The sequence below is a fragment of the Aspergillus nidulans genome, chromosome I (assembly GCF_000011425.1).
Source record: "Aspergillus nidulans FGSC A4 chromosome I".
Classification (NCBI taxonomy): domain Eukaryota; kingdom Fungi; phylum Ascomycota; class Eurotiomycetes; order Eurotiales; family Aspergillaceae; genus Aspergillus; species Aspergillus nidulans.
In genome coordinates, this window is record NC_066257.1 from 729,686 (window position 1) to 745,906 (window position 16,221).

Below are 16,221 nucleotides of genomic sequence, written 5' to 3' on the forward strand. Positions count from 1 at the left end.
AGGCCAAATACGGTAAATGGCAGCCTGACGTCTTTGTTGTAGGTGAAAGATGTTGATGGGATGGATGGTTGGTTTGTCTGGACGCGTCGGAACCAAAATTATGTGGAAGACGCGACGGACGTTAAATTGGCGCTCATTTGGCGAACTTTCCAGCCAGTTCCCACCCGCCTTAGGCTACCTTAGCCAGATACCCAGCTAGACAATCTTCCTTCACTTCTTCAGCAACGCAACTACTTCATCATGAGTCGGAATTTTATCCCCGTCGTTCTGGCCGTCGTAATGGGCGTCGGAACAGGTACGATTCCTTAAAATCATCGAACCGAAGCGCTCAATGTTCTGAACTGACATCTATCTCCGTGCAGGGTACTACACCTTCCAGCCCGCATTGAGGGAACTCCAAAGCAATAAGGGTATTATAGCGAGGTCCCCGTCTGGGTATGTTGGCAGCACAAAAGCGAATTCGGCGTACTGATAAAGACGAGTGATAGAAGCCAGAGTTTCCCCGCAGCGCAACAACCAGAGCATCAGTCGCAACAGACCGTCTCTACCTTAACATCTACGCCTACGCCAACAGAAAGTAATACTGGAAAATAAGGAGTCATTATCCTACCGTTAATATGGTTCGACGAGGCTTGGAAATCTTTGAGTGGTAATGGACTATCTGGGTTCTAGAGCCGGGTCAGGTAAATCCCTTCGGGTACTGGCTCAAGCGCCGGCACTGTGATAAATGCTTCTAGGCATTCAGGTCTCCTGATAACTTGGGTAGACACCCTAAGTCTGCCCGTTGGCATGCTTGCGACGCTTCGTCGTGTTATGTAAGTTGCGAACAGTGTGGGCAGACTAAAGCTGCTCTTCGCACGGAGTCACCCACGCATAGCGTACAACGGTAAAACCGGGCGAGCCAATGTAGACTATTTCATGCACATAGACAATGTATTATATAATTTGGGACATGCAAGCCCTGGATAGTATCGTGATGACCCGTTCCCAGCTGAACTCCTCTTCCAAGTGCAAATGAGCAGATAACCTTTCCTGCTACGCATGCCAAAACCGATACGCCGAATCCTGAGTGCGCCTATGGTTTAGGCGCCGTCCGTCAATCGTGCACTCATATTTCCTCAACTAGTTTCCTTGGCGTTCCTCCAAAGATACGCCCTGGGGGGGTCCCAATCCACTCCTCCGGCACAGCGACACGACTACCTTCACGACCACTAATCCATCGCACCATGGTCGGGTCCACGAAATCCGTTTCCGCCGCTGCTTCCTGGTCCGCGGCAGCGTTCTCGGCCGCTTCAGCAGCGGGGATTCGACCACGTCGCTTTGGCGCCTGTTTCCGTAGAAGTCTGTTGATTGTATCCATCTAAGTCATGTTAGCATTGCTAGGAAAGTAAAGACCAGAGGGCTTATAGTACGTACCTTCTCCTCTTCGTTTCGCTTCTCGCTAAGATTTTTCCGGCGACGAGCCATTTCGGCACGGCGCATTGCTCGTTCTTCCGCAGTCAGGTGTTTTTTGATTTGTGGTTCTGTACCAGGTCAGCCATCGCTGTCTCACGATGTGATAGCCTAAACTAACCCATTGGGAGTTGCAGGAAGTCATTGCCCAAAGAACCCCTTTGTCGTTTGGTCAATTTGCTCATATCCGGCATTTCACCGTCACTGTCGAGCTCCTCGTCTTCTTCGTCCTCATCCTGCTCACCGGTTTCATCCATGTTGAGCGTCACTCCTTCTTCCTGGTCATCGGCTTCACCATCCGCATTCGAATCAGGTTCTGATAGCTCCTCTTCATCCTCTTCATCGTCCTCTTCATCAAGCTCCATCTCTTTTTCCTCAACACTCTTTACCGGCTTCCCTCTAGGCGCAGATGTTACAGCAGCCTTGGCGTGTCTTCTTGATGCTGGCGGTTGAGGTGGAGCGTCGTCCATATCCACATCGCCATCTGCGTCTGCATCCTCATCTTCATCATCTTCTCCAGGCGCATCTTCATCATCAACTTCGTCTTCTTCCTGGTCATCTAAATCTTGCTCTTCTTCTTCGTCGCTGGTGTTTATCTCCACGAGCCTCTTCTTTGACCTGCTCGTGCGCGGGCCAGTGACAATAGGGTTATCAGTAAAAACATTATGCGAGCGCCTGGCCGCCGCGCTTCGCAAGCTGCCACTAGTCGCTTCGCGAAGCTTGCTAGACGGCATCCTGACTGTAAGATAAATGGATTTCCGACTGCCCTCGGGAGACTCTGATGGAGCCCGTACCACTGTCACAGATGGTAGCAGCTGGGTAGAGCGGGATTGACGAGTTGACCTGGTACTCGTATTAGTTTCTATCGCTGAAGGATCATCCCTCACAATGCGGGCACGAAGTGAACGTCCTAAGGACATGGTAGACAGCGGATAATTTATGTCGCTCGAAATGACAGAAAAGGCAAGGGTCAAGAAAAGGTCGCGGTGTGGAATAGCCAGTCCAACAAACGATGTTTAGAAGAACAAACAAAGAACGTGTGAGGGGTCTGGGAAGCAAAGTGGTGAATCGGGAAGAAAGAGTGAGGATGGGGAGTTCGGTGGCAGAGGATAGAACTCGAATTATATTGCCGCTATTAACGACAACCCACGCGGTATCATGGGCGAAATGGGTAGCAAGTACGCATGCACTTTAAGATCGACCCAAGGCATCCATAGGCCAGTCCACTTCATTGGGGGGGGGGGGCAGAAGATGCAATCCGGGAAGCAACAGTGCATCAACCCCTATCTATCGCGTCGTTCATGCGCCGCTTGAACGCTTGAAACGAACATCGACGATGGAGCCAATGAGAGCATTCTAGGCCAGTCGCAACACCAGATGGTGAGAGACGGACAGCTCAAGCGTTGCAGTCACCAGGATGGTGCGATTGGGTTGACCAGGGCCGGGTAAATGGGGGGCCTCGACCGTTGGACGGGACCGGAGAGGAAAGGACGGATGATATTGAGGACAAAGAATTCATCCAAAGGTTTTGAAGTCGGGCATATTTTCACAGTGTCCATTGCGATAAGAATGATACGAGAGGTAGAACAGGGTCTCAAGTACTCACGCAGAAGAGAGACCTTGGCCAGCAACTTGCAAGCGCTGTTCTGATCGGCTGACAGGCCAAGCGGTGTCTGGGCAGGATTTCCGGTTTAGTTTGGGGGAAGCAGTGTGACTTGAGGGGTTCCGTGCCACCAGTGATCAACACAAGAGTTAAAAATCCTCTTAGATCAAGAGGCTGGCTGACTACTTTTAAGATGTACTTTAATCTCTGTCAGATGGCGATCTATTAAGTCCGCGTTCTGCCAGGCGGTGTACTGTCAGTCTCCACGATCAGCTGTTTTAATCTAGTATTGGTACTGATACGCCCTTACGCGGTGGTAGCTCGTCCACATTAGCTCGAGTCAAGCCCCGCTTTGTTGTTGAAAATTGGCTTCACGTCCACTATGCTGCGCTTTTAAATCTATCCCAATGCAGTACACTTACCACAACCGTTGAATAAGAAGAGGCCAGCACACCGGATGTTGATCTGAATAAGTAGGCTAATACACTGCCGCTGACCAGTCAACTCGTCTCCGTGGCGCAACTGGTTAGCGCGTCTGACTGTTAGGAGAAATCCTTGGTCATCAGGAGGTTGACAGTTCGAGCCTGTCCGGGGACGTTTTTTATTCCTGCATTTGTGGATTCTGTCGCGACAAGTTGGTGGGACTTTTTTCTTTGGATGAGGAGTACGCAAGTATATATATATGTCTTCCAAGTCATCACATATACTTTGCCAATCAAGACCTGACTCAGAGGGGGCAGGGTATAGTCTGATGTAACTTCCGTCAAGACAAGGCAGGTACGCGTAGGAACCCAAGTACTGGCCTTGGGGATGTCGCGGGCGTTACCCAATCGTTACTAGTATAGTATGGATTTAACCTGTCTTCCCACTCTGGAAGGGTGGTAATGGCATGGTCAAGAAGGGGGTTTAAATCTCTACGTCTTCCAGTGGTGCGTTACTTAGGGATGCTGATGATCGCATTCACCGGAAATAGATGGATTTGATGGAATACTAGCTTGTGGAATGAGGGCTCTGTGCTAGGTTGAAGAGGATGGTGTTTGACATAAGAACAATACTACGGCCGGAGCGGTACGCTCAGTATGACATACTTGGGTTATGTCTGATGCGCAATCGCTGCGCAGGTAGCTTTTTTGCGTCTTCTACAAATTGAGCGGCCCTTGTTTTGAGGATTCTGATTAGTTGTCGTATGTCTCTCAACGGTAAAAAAGTGCAGGCCAGGAGCCAGCGAGGTGAATCAGCAACCCACTAGACTAGACATTGGGCACTTGTCTTGTCCAGTTCTAGTTTGAGAACTGCTCAACAGCTTTTGTTCTTCTCGCCTAGTCGTTATACGCCGCTTCAATATGGTCGCGAGTGAAGTGGCCTCGGTATAGCTGGGCAGTATAATACCACTGAAATATGATACATAAGCTGAGAGTCGTTATGTCAGTACACTCCTCACTGGGATACCGACATGCCGATATCACGATATACCGTGGGAATAACCTACAATATCGAAGCTCCAAAAGCTCCGCATGCCAAGGTAATGTTCTCCAGTCCACTGACAACGCCCGTCCCTATATCTAGAGCCAGAACACGCTTGTCGAAATCCACCACCGCATAGCGATCATCCTCGCTAGCGAAGATGAACATGATGGGGAAGGCGGCGGCCCAGATGAGTGTGGAAATCACTAGCGTGATAGTCCCTGCCTTGGGTGGCCGTGCATCGGTTGTCGATACCGGCTTTGAGCCGGCGAGGAAGAAGAGGAAAAATTGGAGCGATGCCTGCTATATTTCAGCATTGCGCGGATATAATAACATCGGGTGGTTAGCACGATGCGATGAATGAGGACATACCACTGCGACATTGTAGGAAGCTGAAGATCGCAGAGGGCTAGCAGGAGCTTTCGCAACCACTGCAGCAGCCAGGCCGAGAACTAGGATAGAAAGAATCCAGATTCCTACAGCGAATGAGCTGCGTCTCTCGTGGTAATGTTTGACGGGGCTTGCAAGTTTGCCCGGTTGGCTGTTTTGCGTTGCATTTGACGGTGGCATGCTTTCCTTTTTATGGCTTGTTCGTAGGTGGCTCCTATATGCGACATATAGTATTGTAGGAGCCAGACAATGCTGAGCAGGCGGTCGCACGAAAGGTATATAAATCATCTATGAAAGAGAAAAGGACCACAGCAAAGGCGGGTTCATGTGCCAATTGACCAATTTATCATAGCCCTGCGGCCAGTCGAACTAAAGCTCGTATTCAGGCTTGGACTTCTGTGTTGGTTAGAACACGGGACTCTGCCATACGTATTGATTTCGAGGCTGTTTCAGCCTTGCAAGGCACTCGCATTCTGATATCCAGACTCTAGCCCCGCTGCGTCAAGCGATGAATTTGCCCTCCATTCGAAGTTACAGAATCATCCCGGAGTTGGATCAACTGGCGTTCGATAGGGCCCACACCGTCCAAGCGGAAGCCTGGGGACTGCCTCTGGTATCGCGGACTGTCGTGGTACAATAAGCGCACATGCTGAAGCTCACCAGCCCAAATCAGACCATATACGCACTATATATTCCAAGTGGCTGACACCGGGGCGAGGCTTTATGGAGCATAGACCTTTGGTAGAGTTTGTTAGGGCTTGATACCCATTTACCTAAAGCTATAGCAGGGCCGGCATAATCTCCTATATACTGCACGCCAACTATGAGCTCATACAGTGAAATTAACTAACTAGCCATCACATTGCTTATCACATACAAAGTATCAGACAGAGTTTCATTACTGGTACACTAGTAAAAATGTCGATGTTAAAATGTCCGTCTTCGTGGCGCAACTGGTTAGCGCGTCTGACTGTTAGGAGAGATCCTTGATTATCAGGAGGTTGACAGTTCGAGCCTGTCCGAGGACGTATTTTTGCTCTATGCAGAACGGTCAGATTGCTAGTCTTCCGAAAACGAGCTGCATGTATTGATGGGGTCAGTGTGGAAGAAGCATTGCACAATAATTTTTGCGTGGGTTGGCGGCATAAAACAAGTCCCGTGACAAACCATACAACCACGCCTTGCATAGAAAATGCTACCGGATGGTTTGCGGAATGGCCGTAATTGCTTGAGGGTAACTAACTAACGGTCGACATGATCGATATCTACGGTTCTCGACCTTGTTACAGGAATTCCAGAATTATCAACCGGTAGAATCTGTTAAGAAAAAAGAAAAAGTATCGTCCCCGGACAGGCTCGAACTGTCAACCTCCTGATAACCAAGGATCTCTCCTAACAGTCAGACGCGCTAACCAGTTGCGCCACGGAGACTAACTATTGAGTTGCTATAGCAGCTGATGTACTCATAATGCAAAGACCTTAGCGTCCGAACCGAACACAGAGAGCCGAGGTTGAATATCAACCTCACATGGATCTTAACCGGTGCTGCTTGTCCATTGAGTCGACTTCAACCTCACGTATATCCCTTATTTCGTGAACCACACCTGGTTTCTCTCCGCAACTCCTCGAGTTTGACTAGTTATGTCTGACCCTACTTCCAAACCCTCAATTCCGAAATGGCAACAGCAGGATTCCGGTTCTTCGCCGTCTACCTCCGATGAGAAGAATGCCGATTACGGCGATCGTTCAACACTGCTAGAACAAGCCTCCAGCTTCCTACAAGACGACTCAATCCGGGACGCTCCAACAGATCGCAAGATTGCCTTCTTGGAGTCGAAAGGTCTCACAGATACCGAGATTGATGGTCTACTGGGCGTATCGCGGAACGCTGAAGCGAGCAGCGGCAGCGGCAGCGGCGGCGACAACTCAGTCGAGGAGAGAAAGAGCACGTCCGCGCCGAGTACAGAGACGTTCAATCCAGCTGTCTCAAAACCGACGCCACCAACCCCATCCTCAAACTCGAGACCAGTCAACCTGACGCCCCGCGACGTCCCCCCTATCATCACCTACCCCGAGTTTCTCCTTCACCAGTCCAAACCTCCGCCTCTCGTCACTCTCCGCAGCGTCCTCTATACCCTTTACACCGCTGCGGGTCTCGGTGCTACTCTATATGGTGCAGGTGAATACCTGGTAAAACCAATGCTCGCAGCCCTCACGGACGCGCGCCATGACCTCGCCCAGACAACTGAGGAGAACCTCAAGAAACTCAATGAGAAATTGGAACTTAACGTCTCCCAGCTACCACCTAGCCTGATTACGAAATCCACTGCGTCAGTCGGCGATGCCACTGAAGAGGACATTGAATCCATAACGTCCGATCCCACTGAGCTCTTCCATCGCGACATTGGCACCCAAACATCCCAAGACCTTATTCAAACCTCTTCTGCCACATCCACATCCGCTACAATAGAATCTACATCCAATGACCCTACAACGGTTGTGACAACGCACCAGAAACGCCTCGAAACGATCGGCTCCCACCTCCGAGAGCTCGAAGACGCCCAGTCCCAGTCCAGCACCCTACATGACACAACCCGCAGCCGTATCAACGACCTCCAGCATTACCTTGACAGGCTTATGTACTCCAAAAACTCATACTCCTACTCCTCGACGATGGGATATGGCAGCTACAGTACTCCTGGACTTGACTCAGGCGGTGGTGCTGCATTGGGTGTTGGGAAAGCCGAGGAAGATGCCATCTCAAATTTTAGGGCTGAGATTCGTGGTGTCAAGGGGGCTCTGCTTAGTGCAAGGAACTTTCCTTCGGGCAGGAGCGTGGGTTTGAGGTCTTCGTTTGTGAGATGATGCATTGGTAGATGGCCACGGTTATGGACAAGGTTGTGCTCGTTTTATCATTTTTATACTCCCGACTCGATGTCTAGCGATTACGCGTGTTTCTGGTTTCAAACACAGCCTGGTATAGTCGGATAACACAATAGTATCTAATTCGACGCTGTCTGCCGTTATCCTTGATTTTGTCCTAGTAGCATTCTTATCGACGAGTAGGCATTCCATATTCTCCCATCTCATGCAGCAATAATAGGGCTATTATTTGAATATCGCAATATTCCACTCGCTGATCTGTGCGCCATATAGGGGTGATGCCCCTCCTCATAGCATATTTATTTGTTCGTGGGTGAGTATATTACGTCGACAGTGTCGTTTCATCCGCGTAATTCCTCGGGAGCGCGCATTTTTATATTGACGGGATGTAAAGCTGCGGAGCCTTACACAACTGATGGCGACATGCTACCTTCATTTCAAATATTCATACCTTAGCAGCCTGGACCACCACACTGCGTCCACCCCACTAATCAAGCCAACCATTTATTTCTGCTTATATCATGTAGTGAAAAACGAGAAAAGCGAAGCATTAATATAACATTGACAAGTGAAGTAGATATGTAAAGAAAAGATCCGGGCAATTATTCACCAGTTGCCCATCAATACATTTACCAGAGAATGCGAAGAATAGCCGCCCCTAATACATTCCTCACGCATGGATACTGGCACTGGTATAATTCACTAATCTAAGGAGTCACTTTACTCATGCTAATGAGACGCTTCACACCGACCTGTAGATATAAGATTAGCATAAGATGTTTAGCAAACGATAGGAAAGTACTATACCATCCAGTTACCGCACTCATCAGTCCTGTTCGTCATGATATCAATGTGGATTGTACGAGCCGTCTCGTAGTCACGTGCCTGGATGGCGCGGGCGAGCTGCACCATGTCCTGAACGGTATTGGGCTTGAGAAGGTCTTCATTGTTGAGGTGGTCGAAGAGGAAGTTTAGCCTCCGCTCTGCGTCATCGACCTGAGCTTTGAAGGAGGATGGGGCCCGAGATTTGACGCGCTGCATGTCCTCGGAGAGGATCTCAAAGATAGGCCGTGCCTCGGCAGGGATGTGGGAGCGGTCACCGGGAGCTATGAAGATCAGAGATATAACTCGAATAAGGAAGTCAAGTTCTTGGACTCACGGTATTTTGGAGGCGCAGGGCTGGCCTTCTTTACAGAAGAGGCTGTGCTTGGCCGAGATCCCGCGCTCTGAGGCGGTGGTACTTGCTGGAGTGGCGGCTGCATGGGTGGCGGCGTGCTGGGAGCATAAGGGTTGGCTGCTAGAGGCTGTGCAGGTGGTGGAGGGGCATAGGGAGAAGCAGCAGCCTGGGGAGGGGGAGGAACAGGAGCTCGCGCCTGGAGTTGTGGGCTGGCCGCCTGGGCCGCCGGGCTCGGCGCGTACCGGTTTGACGGAGGAGGGATAGTCGGCGGCGCGTTATAAGGAGATGATCCACGGGGGATAGACGCTGGCGGTGCCATTGAGCCAACCGATGGCGACTGCGGCACAGCAGCATAGGGGTTGGCGGGTGGGGGTGGTACGGCGGAGAGCGGATTTGGTGGGGCTTGGCCTGCTGACGGTGGTGAAGTCATCCGTGGAGGCGGAGGAACGCCCTTAGGTGGAGGTGGAACCGACGGTGTCCGCTGAGGACCAGCACCTGCAGGGGGAGGGCCCTGACTAACGGCTGGCGACTGGTTGGGGAACGGAGAGGAAATGGGTGCACTGGACGCGGGAGTTCCTCGGCGCGACACGGGCTGCTTTGCAAAGCCTTCGGGCAAGTCGTTCCATGCGGGCAGATTCTTAGCGGTAGTGTATGTGGTGACGGTTGCCGGAGATTGGCTCGAGGCACGGGGTGGAGGGGGCACGCCGCCTACCGACGGAGGAGGAGCACCGAAGGATTGTTGCCTGGGCTGGTACCCAGCGGCAGGGGCATAACTACCACCCGCTGGCGCGTAGGGATTTGTGGATTGTGAGGGAGCCGCAGCCGATGGCGCATAAGGGTTTGCAGCAGCGGCAGTGGGAGCATAAGGATTCGAAGCAGCGACAGGAGGAGCATAAGGATTCGAAGCAGCGGCAGGAGGAGCATAGGGGTTTGCAGCTGGAGCGGGAGGAGCGTATGAAGTTGGGGTGGCAGCCCGAGCCCCTGCGGAGAAAGTTGTAGGGGGTTGATATGCAGCTGGCTGGGGAAGAGGCTTGTTCGAAACGACCCTGGCAGTAGAGGTCGCGGGTTGAGCTCTGGTAGTTGGCTGCCTCATCGCTAGCTTGATACGGTTTCTCGCAATCTCCGCCTCAGGGTGTTTCTCGGGAACAAGATCGAGGTACTTCTGAGCAACCTGTAGACGTCCGTGAGTCGCAACAACATCAGCATACTCAATGTACTTGTCGTAGAGCACGCTGAGCTTCCAGTCGCAATCCTTGGTACGTTCAGAGTCCTCGAACTTCGTGACTTGACGGAAGATTGTCACTTTCTCGATCAATGACTGAAGAGCGCGAACGTGAATAGAGAAACTGGAATCTTCAGCAGCCGTTTCGATGGCCGCCTGCTCATTCTCGCGCTGTTCCTCAATCCAGATCGAGACCACCTTCTCCAATTTTGAGCCGGCAAGGTAGCAGAGCGAGGCGTCTTTGCGAATTGCTTTGTCGCCAGTGTTTCGAATTTGTTCCTCGAGACGGTCACCGAGGGCGTCGCAGAGATCGGCGAAGTCCTTTTCGTCAGCGAATGTGCAGAGAGCAACCATGATCTCCTTCCAGTTGGACAGATCAGCATTGTATACAACATCCCAAAGGTTCTTGCCGACGACGGAAGCCAGTAAGCGTACGTAGTTGGGGCTCTCCGTCTGCTTGGAGAAGTAGTGCTCCTGCGCTTTTTCGATGCACTTCTGCCCACCAACAATAGCAATCATGAACGCATCGGACATTCGGTCCTCTTTGAGAGCGTGGTCAAGCGCTTTCTCGAAGTCGCCCAAGAGTAGTGCCCTAGTAATGTTCTTGTCGGCTTCGGACTCTTCACCATTGAAAATCTGGAAGGGGTTGTTCGTCTTCGCGCCCTTGGATGCGGCAAGGTCAGATAGAAAGTTATCGTCGGGACTAGCGTCAAACATTGACTGCAGGCGTTTATGTTTCCTTGCTCCCGGCCTGCGAGACTCTTTCGGGGCCGCCTCCCCGTTAACTTCATCTTCTTTGCTCAGCCCAAGTTTGGCCAATCCCTCGGACACATCTTCTGCCTGGTCATTGAAACCAAGATATTCCACCAGGCCCTTTCGAGGACTATCAGAAAGCAAAGCATCAATTACCCTCCAGTCAGACTTTTCTTCCTCGGTAGCAGCGCTTGTGATCCTGTTCTCGCAGATGCTCTTGAGATCACCCTCCTTAAGTGCGGACTCGAAAGTCTCAGTGGACTTTCCTACTGCCTCATCGACCTCAAAAGGAGTGATCTTGATCTTTGAAGCGCGCCCACCTTTCTCGAGTAAGTTGACAGAGACCACCCGGCCGCCAAAACCAAAGGTCGAACTGCAAGGTCGCTCCAGCCATTTTGGTGCCTTTGGCAGCGAGAAACTCGAGACCTGGGGCTGACTCTGAGCTTTGGCGAAGAAATCCTCCCCGTCAAGAGCCTGGTTCTGGTCGGCGACTGCCTTGGCAGTTTCAGTGCTGGTGTTCTGAATAGTCTGGATCGAGATCCTGCCGTCAAATGAAGCCGTAGCGAAAAAGTTGGGGTTGCGAGGGTTCCATCGGGTTTGGAATGTCCAGTTTGTAACGACAGGGAATTCACCGTACGAAATCCCAGTCTGGGGGTTCCAGCAAATTGTGCGGTTGTCTTTGCCGGAAGAAAGAAGCAGATCGGGGTCTTGGTTACACCAAGAAAGCGATAAGACACCGGCCTCGTGTCCACGGAGGGTCTATTTACCGTTAGAAATGGAGATGTTAACCCAAGAAGCTTGGTTACGTACCCTCTCTGGCGCATGTGAATTCCTCAGATCCCAGAGATTGATTATAGGGTCTGATTCATGTGGTGTTGCCGTCACGAGCTTCGTAGGCTGCACGTTGTTAGGCATTTCCGTCAACGGCAACATGAGGGCGCGGGGCCTACCTTTGTGGGATCCCAAGCAACAGCGCTGACAGCTTTCCGTCCCATGTTGTTGAGAGTCAAGCTCTCTTTTCTCGTCTTGACATCCCACACGGTAACAAAACCTGCGCTGCTACCAGTAACCAGAATATGTGCCACCTTCTTATTCCAGTCTAAACATTCAATGTCGTCCGCGCGGGCGGTAGAGCTTCCCAGTCGGTAGGGGTTCTCGAGGTCATTGAGATCAGAGATGTACAGCTATGCAACGTTAGTACTAGTCCTGGGCAAATAATCAACAGTTTCTACACAGACCTCTCCCTTGGCACCTCCTGTAGCTAGTAGGCTCGAATGCCTGGGGTTGAACTGTAGGGCCTTGATGGCCCCTGAGTGCTTCGAGCTTTTTGATAATACCGCGTCACTTGTTCCATCAGCATCATCATCGTCACAATCAAGCCCGCGCTCACAAACCTTGCACCACTTAGCAGCTTGTCAGCGTCCCATAAACCAAGGGATCCGCTCTCGAGACCACCAGCAATTATTCCCCGTGAGTTGTCTTCGGAATCAGTCCAAGCGAGGTCGTTGAACCTACGCAAGCAACAATTAGTCCTTGCAACAGGGTGGCCGCAGGTTTATTGTCCATACATACCCAGAGTCGGTGTCAATCTTCGCTACTGGCTGCAGCTCTGCGCCAGCATCCTCGTTGCCCAAGGCCAAATCCCAAAGCTCTAGACATGTTTCATTCGAGAAATCAGCATCAACGGCACCAGCTCGCGTCCCGGTAGCAATCAATGGCGATGCCGCCCCGGGAGACCAAGCGAATGTGGCCGTCCGGGGAATCTCCCTCAGACGCACCATGCTGAGAGTAGGGGTCTGCTGGTGTGGGGGTATAGATAGGGAGTTTAAGGTCGTTCACGCGGTATGCTCTTGATATTGAGCACGAAAGGGCTGTAAAAAGATCAAGTGATGTAATTCAACAAGGACTTTCCCCTCTAATCGAGAGCCGAGGGGTGCATGGACGGAAGAAGCGATCGAGTCGTCCTGTGCAGTGCAATCCAGCACCTGCTCAACCAAGCCAAGTGTCCTCCGGGGGACCCAGTTCGAAGCTAAACCCGGTTTGGAATTCGCCAAACTCGCAAACTGCCTCACGTGATTGATATCAGAATGCCCGCTTCGAGACTGGAAGTAGGGAAAAGCTTCTACCGCAGCGTTAATATATTCGGGTTTGCACATTTGATCATAGTCACAATGAGTGAAAAGACTCGTCTGAAGTGCACGGTTTACGTCGGAGGCCTCGACCAAGCTGTGTCCGTACAGACCCTTGCCGAGGCGTTTGTACCCTTTGGAGAGGTCGTCGATATTACACTTCCGAAACCCGACTTGCCCAACTCTAATGACAATCACCGAGGGTTTGGATATGTGGAATTTGATTCACCGGAAGATGCGAAAGAAGCGATCGACAACATGGACGGGAGCGAGCTGTACGGACGTACGATAAAAGTTGCCCCAGCCAAACCGCAAAAGGATGCCAATGAAGGCCTTGGAAGCAAGACAGCGATCTGGGAACAGGTATGTCTACGTGCACGTACAAATTCTACATATTTTGATTGCTAATTCCTAAACAGGAGGGCTATCTGTCTAAATATGCCGTGAGTGAAGAAGATAAGCTGGCGGCCGAGGAGTCAAAAATGGAAGATAGCGGTCCCTCAGAAGACCCAATACGACGGCTGGAAGAGCTAGACGTTGCAGGACCAAAGCCTGAATGAATGAAATCTACGACATGAAAAGCCGTGGGAAGTCAGGCGTTAGTAATTTTGCGAGATATTACCCCATCAGAACCCTTTGTTCAAAGCCATACTATATACAGGCGCTCCGACCCCGAGCCTGAGATTCTCGGAATATCACCCTCCTACTACTTCCCGTGACATCAATTTGCCCGTGGATAATACATATCGACAACACAGAAAGAACAGGAAAGCTCAGATTGGCCATTGCATGGAACCAAAAAAGTGTTGGTACATTCTAGTGCTCACGGTCCTCGGGACGGTTGGGGGTAAGACGGAGGGTCTTGTCGGTCATGAGCTTCTTGGTGCTGGAGTAAATGGCAGCTCCAACGGCGACGCTAGAGTTGAGGTGTTAGTGAGAGATAAGCCACGACATTGCGGATGTGACGGAATCGTGTTCGCTTCATGGGAGACAGTGGAGGTCATATATCAGAGAACATACCCAAGAACGAGACCTGTAAATAATTAATGTAATGTCCAATACTGCGACGCAATGGTAGATGGAAATTACATACCAAGAGGGAGCAACTCTGGAGGGATCTTCTTCAGAGTACGCAGACGCTGGGAGATGGTGTGAGCTAGCAAGCGCGTCAGTCCAGTTACACCAGCAAAGTCGTATATCAATTGTCAATTTCGATTCCGAAGGGAGTTCATACCGCTCTGGCCTTCCTTCTATTATGTCCAGTTAGCAACTGCCAAGCCTTTTTTTCACATCATGCAACTAGGGATTGGAAACAGGTACGCACAGGAAGAGCAAAAGAGGGCCGAGTAGGCTGCATCCTCAAAATAGGGGAAGGGTACATGGCGGACGAAGAGTGGTGATGGGAGCCGTAGACTCAAGAACAGCACTGGAGTGGGATGAGGTCGAAGTCGAGAATCGGATGTGGTGACGGAGCTCTGGCGATGCAAGTGACTTCCAAGTCGATGGCTTCGGATGTTGGCTTGGAAATCTCGGCTTTTGAGTGGCTCGTTTACTAGGCGGTCACACCCGGCATGGGACTTCACGGGTCGTTCCACCCTCGCTCTTACCACCTCCTCTGTCAACGACTCGAACCTCTCCCACTCCATCTCCACGAGTTTACATCCACTGCCTTCCAATTCTATTTTCTTAATCAAGCTTCGTTGCTTGGACGACTGCCGCAAAAATGGGTGCCATTCCGGAAGCCGACCCTGATGAGCCTGTTGAGACCAAGCCCTTCAAGTTCGTTACTGGTGAGTTTCTTCTTCCGAGCCCAATTTTGTTCAATTGCGCTTCGATAGATTCAATTGCTAACCACTCTCTAGCCGGTACGTTCTTCACAGCTATCCGAACCGATTGAATCGCTTTTCAATCATTTCCGCAAGGTAACCGAGGTTACTGGAGCTGACAATCTCGTTTAATCGTTGCTAGGCTATGACGCCCGTTTCCCTCAACAGAACCAGTACGTTATCTCACCAAATTACTTCCGGGTCAATATAGTAACACTTTCCTAGGACCAAGCACTGCTGGCAAAACTACGTTGACTACCACAAGTGCGTGAACGCCAAGGGCGAGGACTTCCGCCCATGCCGCCAGGTAAACTCCCCCAAACAGCTCTCAAATTTATCAGGCATGCTCTAACAGGAATCATAGTTCTACCTCGCTTTCCGTTCTCTCTGCCCCAAACCTTGGACTGATCGGTGGGATGAACAACGCGGTACGTTCCATTTCCCCGTAAATTCGCTAAGCAAACATATACTGATAGCAATCACAGAGGCTGGTAACTTCCCTGCCCGCCTGGACCGGTAAATTATATAAGATAGCACCTAGAACTCAAGCGTTGATTTAACCTTGAATGGTTGTTCTTTTGTCAACATGTATACTAGCTGGTCTGCGGGGATCCTGATAAAGCCCCATTATTCTCTTCTTCCTCCCCATTCCGTGAGCTAGTTGAGGATGAAGGTGTCTATAGACTCGCCGTAGTACGAAATGTGCGCATTCTCGTGTTGATTTATTATGATTTAGATAGTCTGTAGACTAATAACTTACGGTGTGTTGGTATTGGCAATCCCTGCTATCTGTAATAGCGTCTCATTCGCATCAAACTGGAGCGGACAATAAATATTAGGTTCCCATTATTGCTGTTCGGCCGCTGCAGTATAGAACTTCCTCCCCATGCTAGCTTTTCATTTTATCAGGCTGGCCCTTTATAATCTCTAAGCCCATCTATGAATCAAATCTAGCGTAGTGCTGCTAAAAAGCGCCCGTATATACACTAAGGTCACAAAACCAAGAAAGGAAGCAAAGTAGGAAAACCAAAGAACAAGATGCGGTATCCCCAAAGGGTAAACAATAAAAAAAGCAGCTACCCGCGCTCTCGCGCTGTGCGGTAACCCAAGCCAATGTATGAAATCTATCTGCGCTGAGTAAGTTCGTGATAGTGATGGGCTGAGAGTAAGGGTAGAATTGGAGAGAGGGTATCTCGGTGCGGTCCACGCCATGATCATGGATCTGTAGAAGGGAGTGGAAAAGGCTGTCTATCGCCGGTAGAAGAACAACCATACCCAATGCTATGTACAGGAACATCTGAAGGCAAGCCAAATATCGTATC

General features: G+C 50.7%; 8 protein-coding genes across 8 annotated transcripts, besides 1 other annotated feature; 4 read left to right on the forward strand and 4 right to left on the reverse strand.

Annotated features, from left to right (window-relative positions):
- Positions 1-16,221: part of a sequence feature (contig 1.107 303..444822(-1)) that runs on past both edges of the window.
- On the forward strand, positions 239-820 carry ANIA_10802 (uncharacterized protein). The gene is made up of 3 exons (XM_050611486.1): positions 239-295; positions 363-435; positions 489-820. Exons 1-3 carry the CDS (start codon positions 241-243, stop codon positions 592-594), a joined length of 234 nt encoding a protein of 77 aa, XP_050466951.1. The 5' UTR covers positions 239-240; the 3' UTR covers positions 595-820.
- Positions 935-2,624, reverse strand: ANIA_06260 (PAPA-1-like domain-containing protein). Its single transcript, XM_658772.2, has 3 exons — positions 1,574-2,624; positions 1,417-1,523; positions 935-1,360 (listed from the first exon to the last, which is right to left on the reverse strand). The coding sequence occupies exons 1-3, from the start codon at positions 2,370-2,372 to the stop codon at positions 1,109-1,111; spliced, it is 1,158 nt and encodes a 385-aa protein (XP_663864.1). The 5' UTR covers positions 2,373-2,624; the 3' UTR covers positions 935-1,108.
- Positions 4,375-5,089, reverse strand: ANIA_06259 (uncharacterized protein; the record flags this gene model as incomplete). Its single annotated transcript, XM_658771.1, has 3 exons — positions 4,375-4,465; positions 4,545-4,819; positions 4,892-5,089. The coding sequence occupies 3 exons, from the start codon at positions 5,087-5,089 to the stop codon at positions 4,375-4,377; spliced, it is 564 nt and encodes a 187-aa protein (XP_663863.1).
- On the forward strand, positions 6,551-7,774 carry ANIA_06258 (peroxisomal membrane protein PEX14; the record flags this gene model as incomplete). The annotated part of the gene is made up of 1 exon (XM_658770.1): positions 6,551-7,774. One exon carries the CDS (start codon positions 6,551-6,553, stop codon positions 7,772-7,774), a length of 1,224 nt encoding a protein of 407 aa, XP_663862.1.
- sec31 lies at positions 8,228-12,903 on the reverse strand. The gene is made up of 8 exons (XM_050611501.1): positions 12,517-12,903; positions 12,339-12,455; positions 12,183-12,288; positions 11,895-12,128; positions 11,755-11,841; positions 8,952-11,703; positions 8,600-8,898; positions 8,228-8,544 (listed from the first exon to the last, which is right to left on the reverse strand). The coding sequence occupies exons 1-8, from the start codon at positions 12,723-12,725 to the stop codon at positions 8,500-8,502; spliced, it is 3,849 nt and encodes a 1,282-aa protein (XP_050466952.1). The 5' UTR covers positions 12,726-12,903; the 3' UTR covers positions 8,228-8,499.
- ANIA_06256 (RNA-binding protein) lies at positions 13,095-13,633 on the forward strand (the record flags this gene model as incomplete). Its single annotated transcript, XM_658768.2, has 2 exons — positions 13,095-13,436; positions 13,493-13,633. The coding sequence occupies exons 1-2, from the start codon at positions 13,116-13,118 to the stop codon at positions 13,631-13,633; spliced, it is 462 nt and encodes a 153-aa protein (XP_663860.1). The 5' UTR covers positions 13,095-13,115.
- On the reverse strand, positions 13,695-14,526 carry ANIA_10803 (uncharacterized protein). Its single transcript, XM_050611508.1, has 5 exons — positions 14,398-14,526; positions 14,308-14,323; positions 14,167-14,229; positions 14,094-14,106; positions 13,695-13,989 (listed from the first exon to the last, which is right to left on the reverse strand). Exons 1-5 carry the CDS (start codon positions 14,452-14,454, stop codon positions 13,890-13,892), a joined length of 249 nt encoding a protein of 82 aa, XP_050466953.1. The 5' UTR covers positions 14,455-14,526; the 3' UTR covers positions 13,695-13,889.
- On the forward strand, positions 14,691-15,619 carry ANIA_06255 (cytochrome c oxidase subunit VIb). Its single transcript, XM_050611510.1, has 5 exons — positions 14,691-14,867; positions 15,042-15,072; positions 15,125-15,206; positions 15,264-15,327; positions 15,385-15,619. Exons 1-5 carry the CDS (start codon positions 14,825-14,827, stop codon positions 15,417-15,419), a joined length of 255 nt encoding a protein of 84 aa, XP_050466954.1. The 5' UTR covers positions 14,691-14,824; the 3' UTR covers positions 15,420-15,619.

Coding starts and splice junctions, on each gene's coding strand:
- ANIA_10802 (XM_050611486.1), top strand. CDS start 241: ATGAGTCGGAATTTTATCCCCGTCGTTCTGGCCGTCGTAATGGGCGTC. Junction 296..362: donor CGTAATGGGCGTCGGAACAG/GTACGATTCCTT, acceptor ATCTCCGTGCAG/GGTACTACACCTTCCAGCCC. Junction 436..488: donor ATAGCGAGGTCCCCGTCTGG/GTATGTTGGCAG, acceptor GACGAGTGATAG/AAGCCAGAGTTTCCCCGCAG.
- ANIA_06260 (XM_658772.2), bottom strand. CDS start 2,372: ATGTCCTTAGGACGTTCACTTCGTGCCCGCATTGTGAGGGATGATCCT. Junction 1,524..1,573: donor CTTCCTGCAACTCCCAATGG/GTTAGTTTAGGC, acceptor GACCTGGTACAG/AACCACAAATCAAAAAACAC. Junction 1,361..1,416: donor AGCGAAACGAAGAGGAGAAG/GTACGTACTATA, acceptor AACATGACTTAG/ATGGATACAATCAACAGACT.
- sec31 (XM_050611501.1), bottom strand. CDS start 12,725: ATGGTGCGTCTGAGGGAGATTCCCCGGACGGCCACATTCGCTTGGTCT. Junction 12,456..12,516: donor AAGATTGACACCGACTCTGG/GTATGTATGGAC, acceptor TTGCTTGCGTAG/GTTCAACGACCTCGCTTGGA. Junction 8,545..8,599: donor ATGAGTGCGGTAACTGGATG/GTATAGTACTTT, acceptor TTATATCTACAG/GTCGGTGTGAAGCGTCTCAT.
- ANIA_10803 (XM_050611508.1), bottom strand. CDS start 14,454: ATGTACCCTTCCCCTATTTTGAGGATGCAGCCTACTCGGCCCTCTTTT.
- ANIA_06255 (XM_050611510.1), top strand. CDS start 14,825: ATGAGCCTGTTGAGACCAAGCCCTTCAAGTTCGTTACTGGTGA. Junction 15,207..15,263: donor ACTTCCGCCCATGCCGCCAG/GTAAACTCCCCC, acceptor CAGGAATCATAG/TTCTACCTCGCTTTCCGTTC. Junction 15,328..15,384: donor TCGGTGGGATGAACAACGCG/GTACGTTCCATT, acceptor TAGCAATCACAG/AGGCTGGTAACTTCCCTGCC.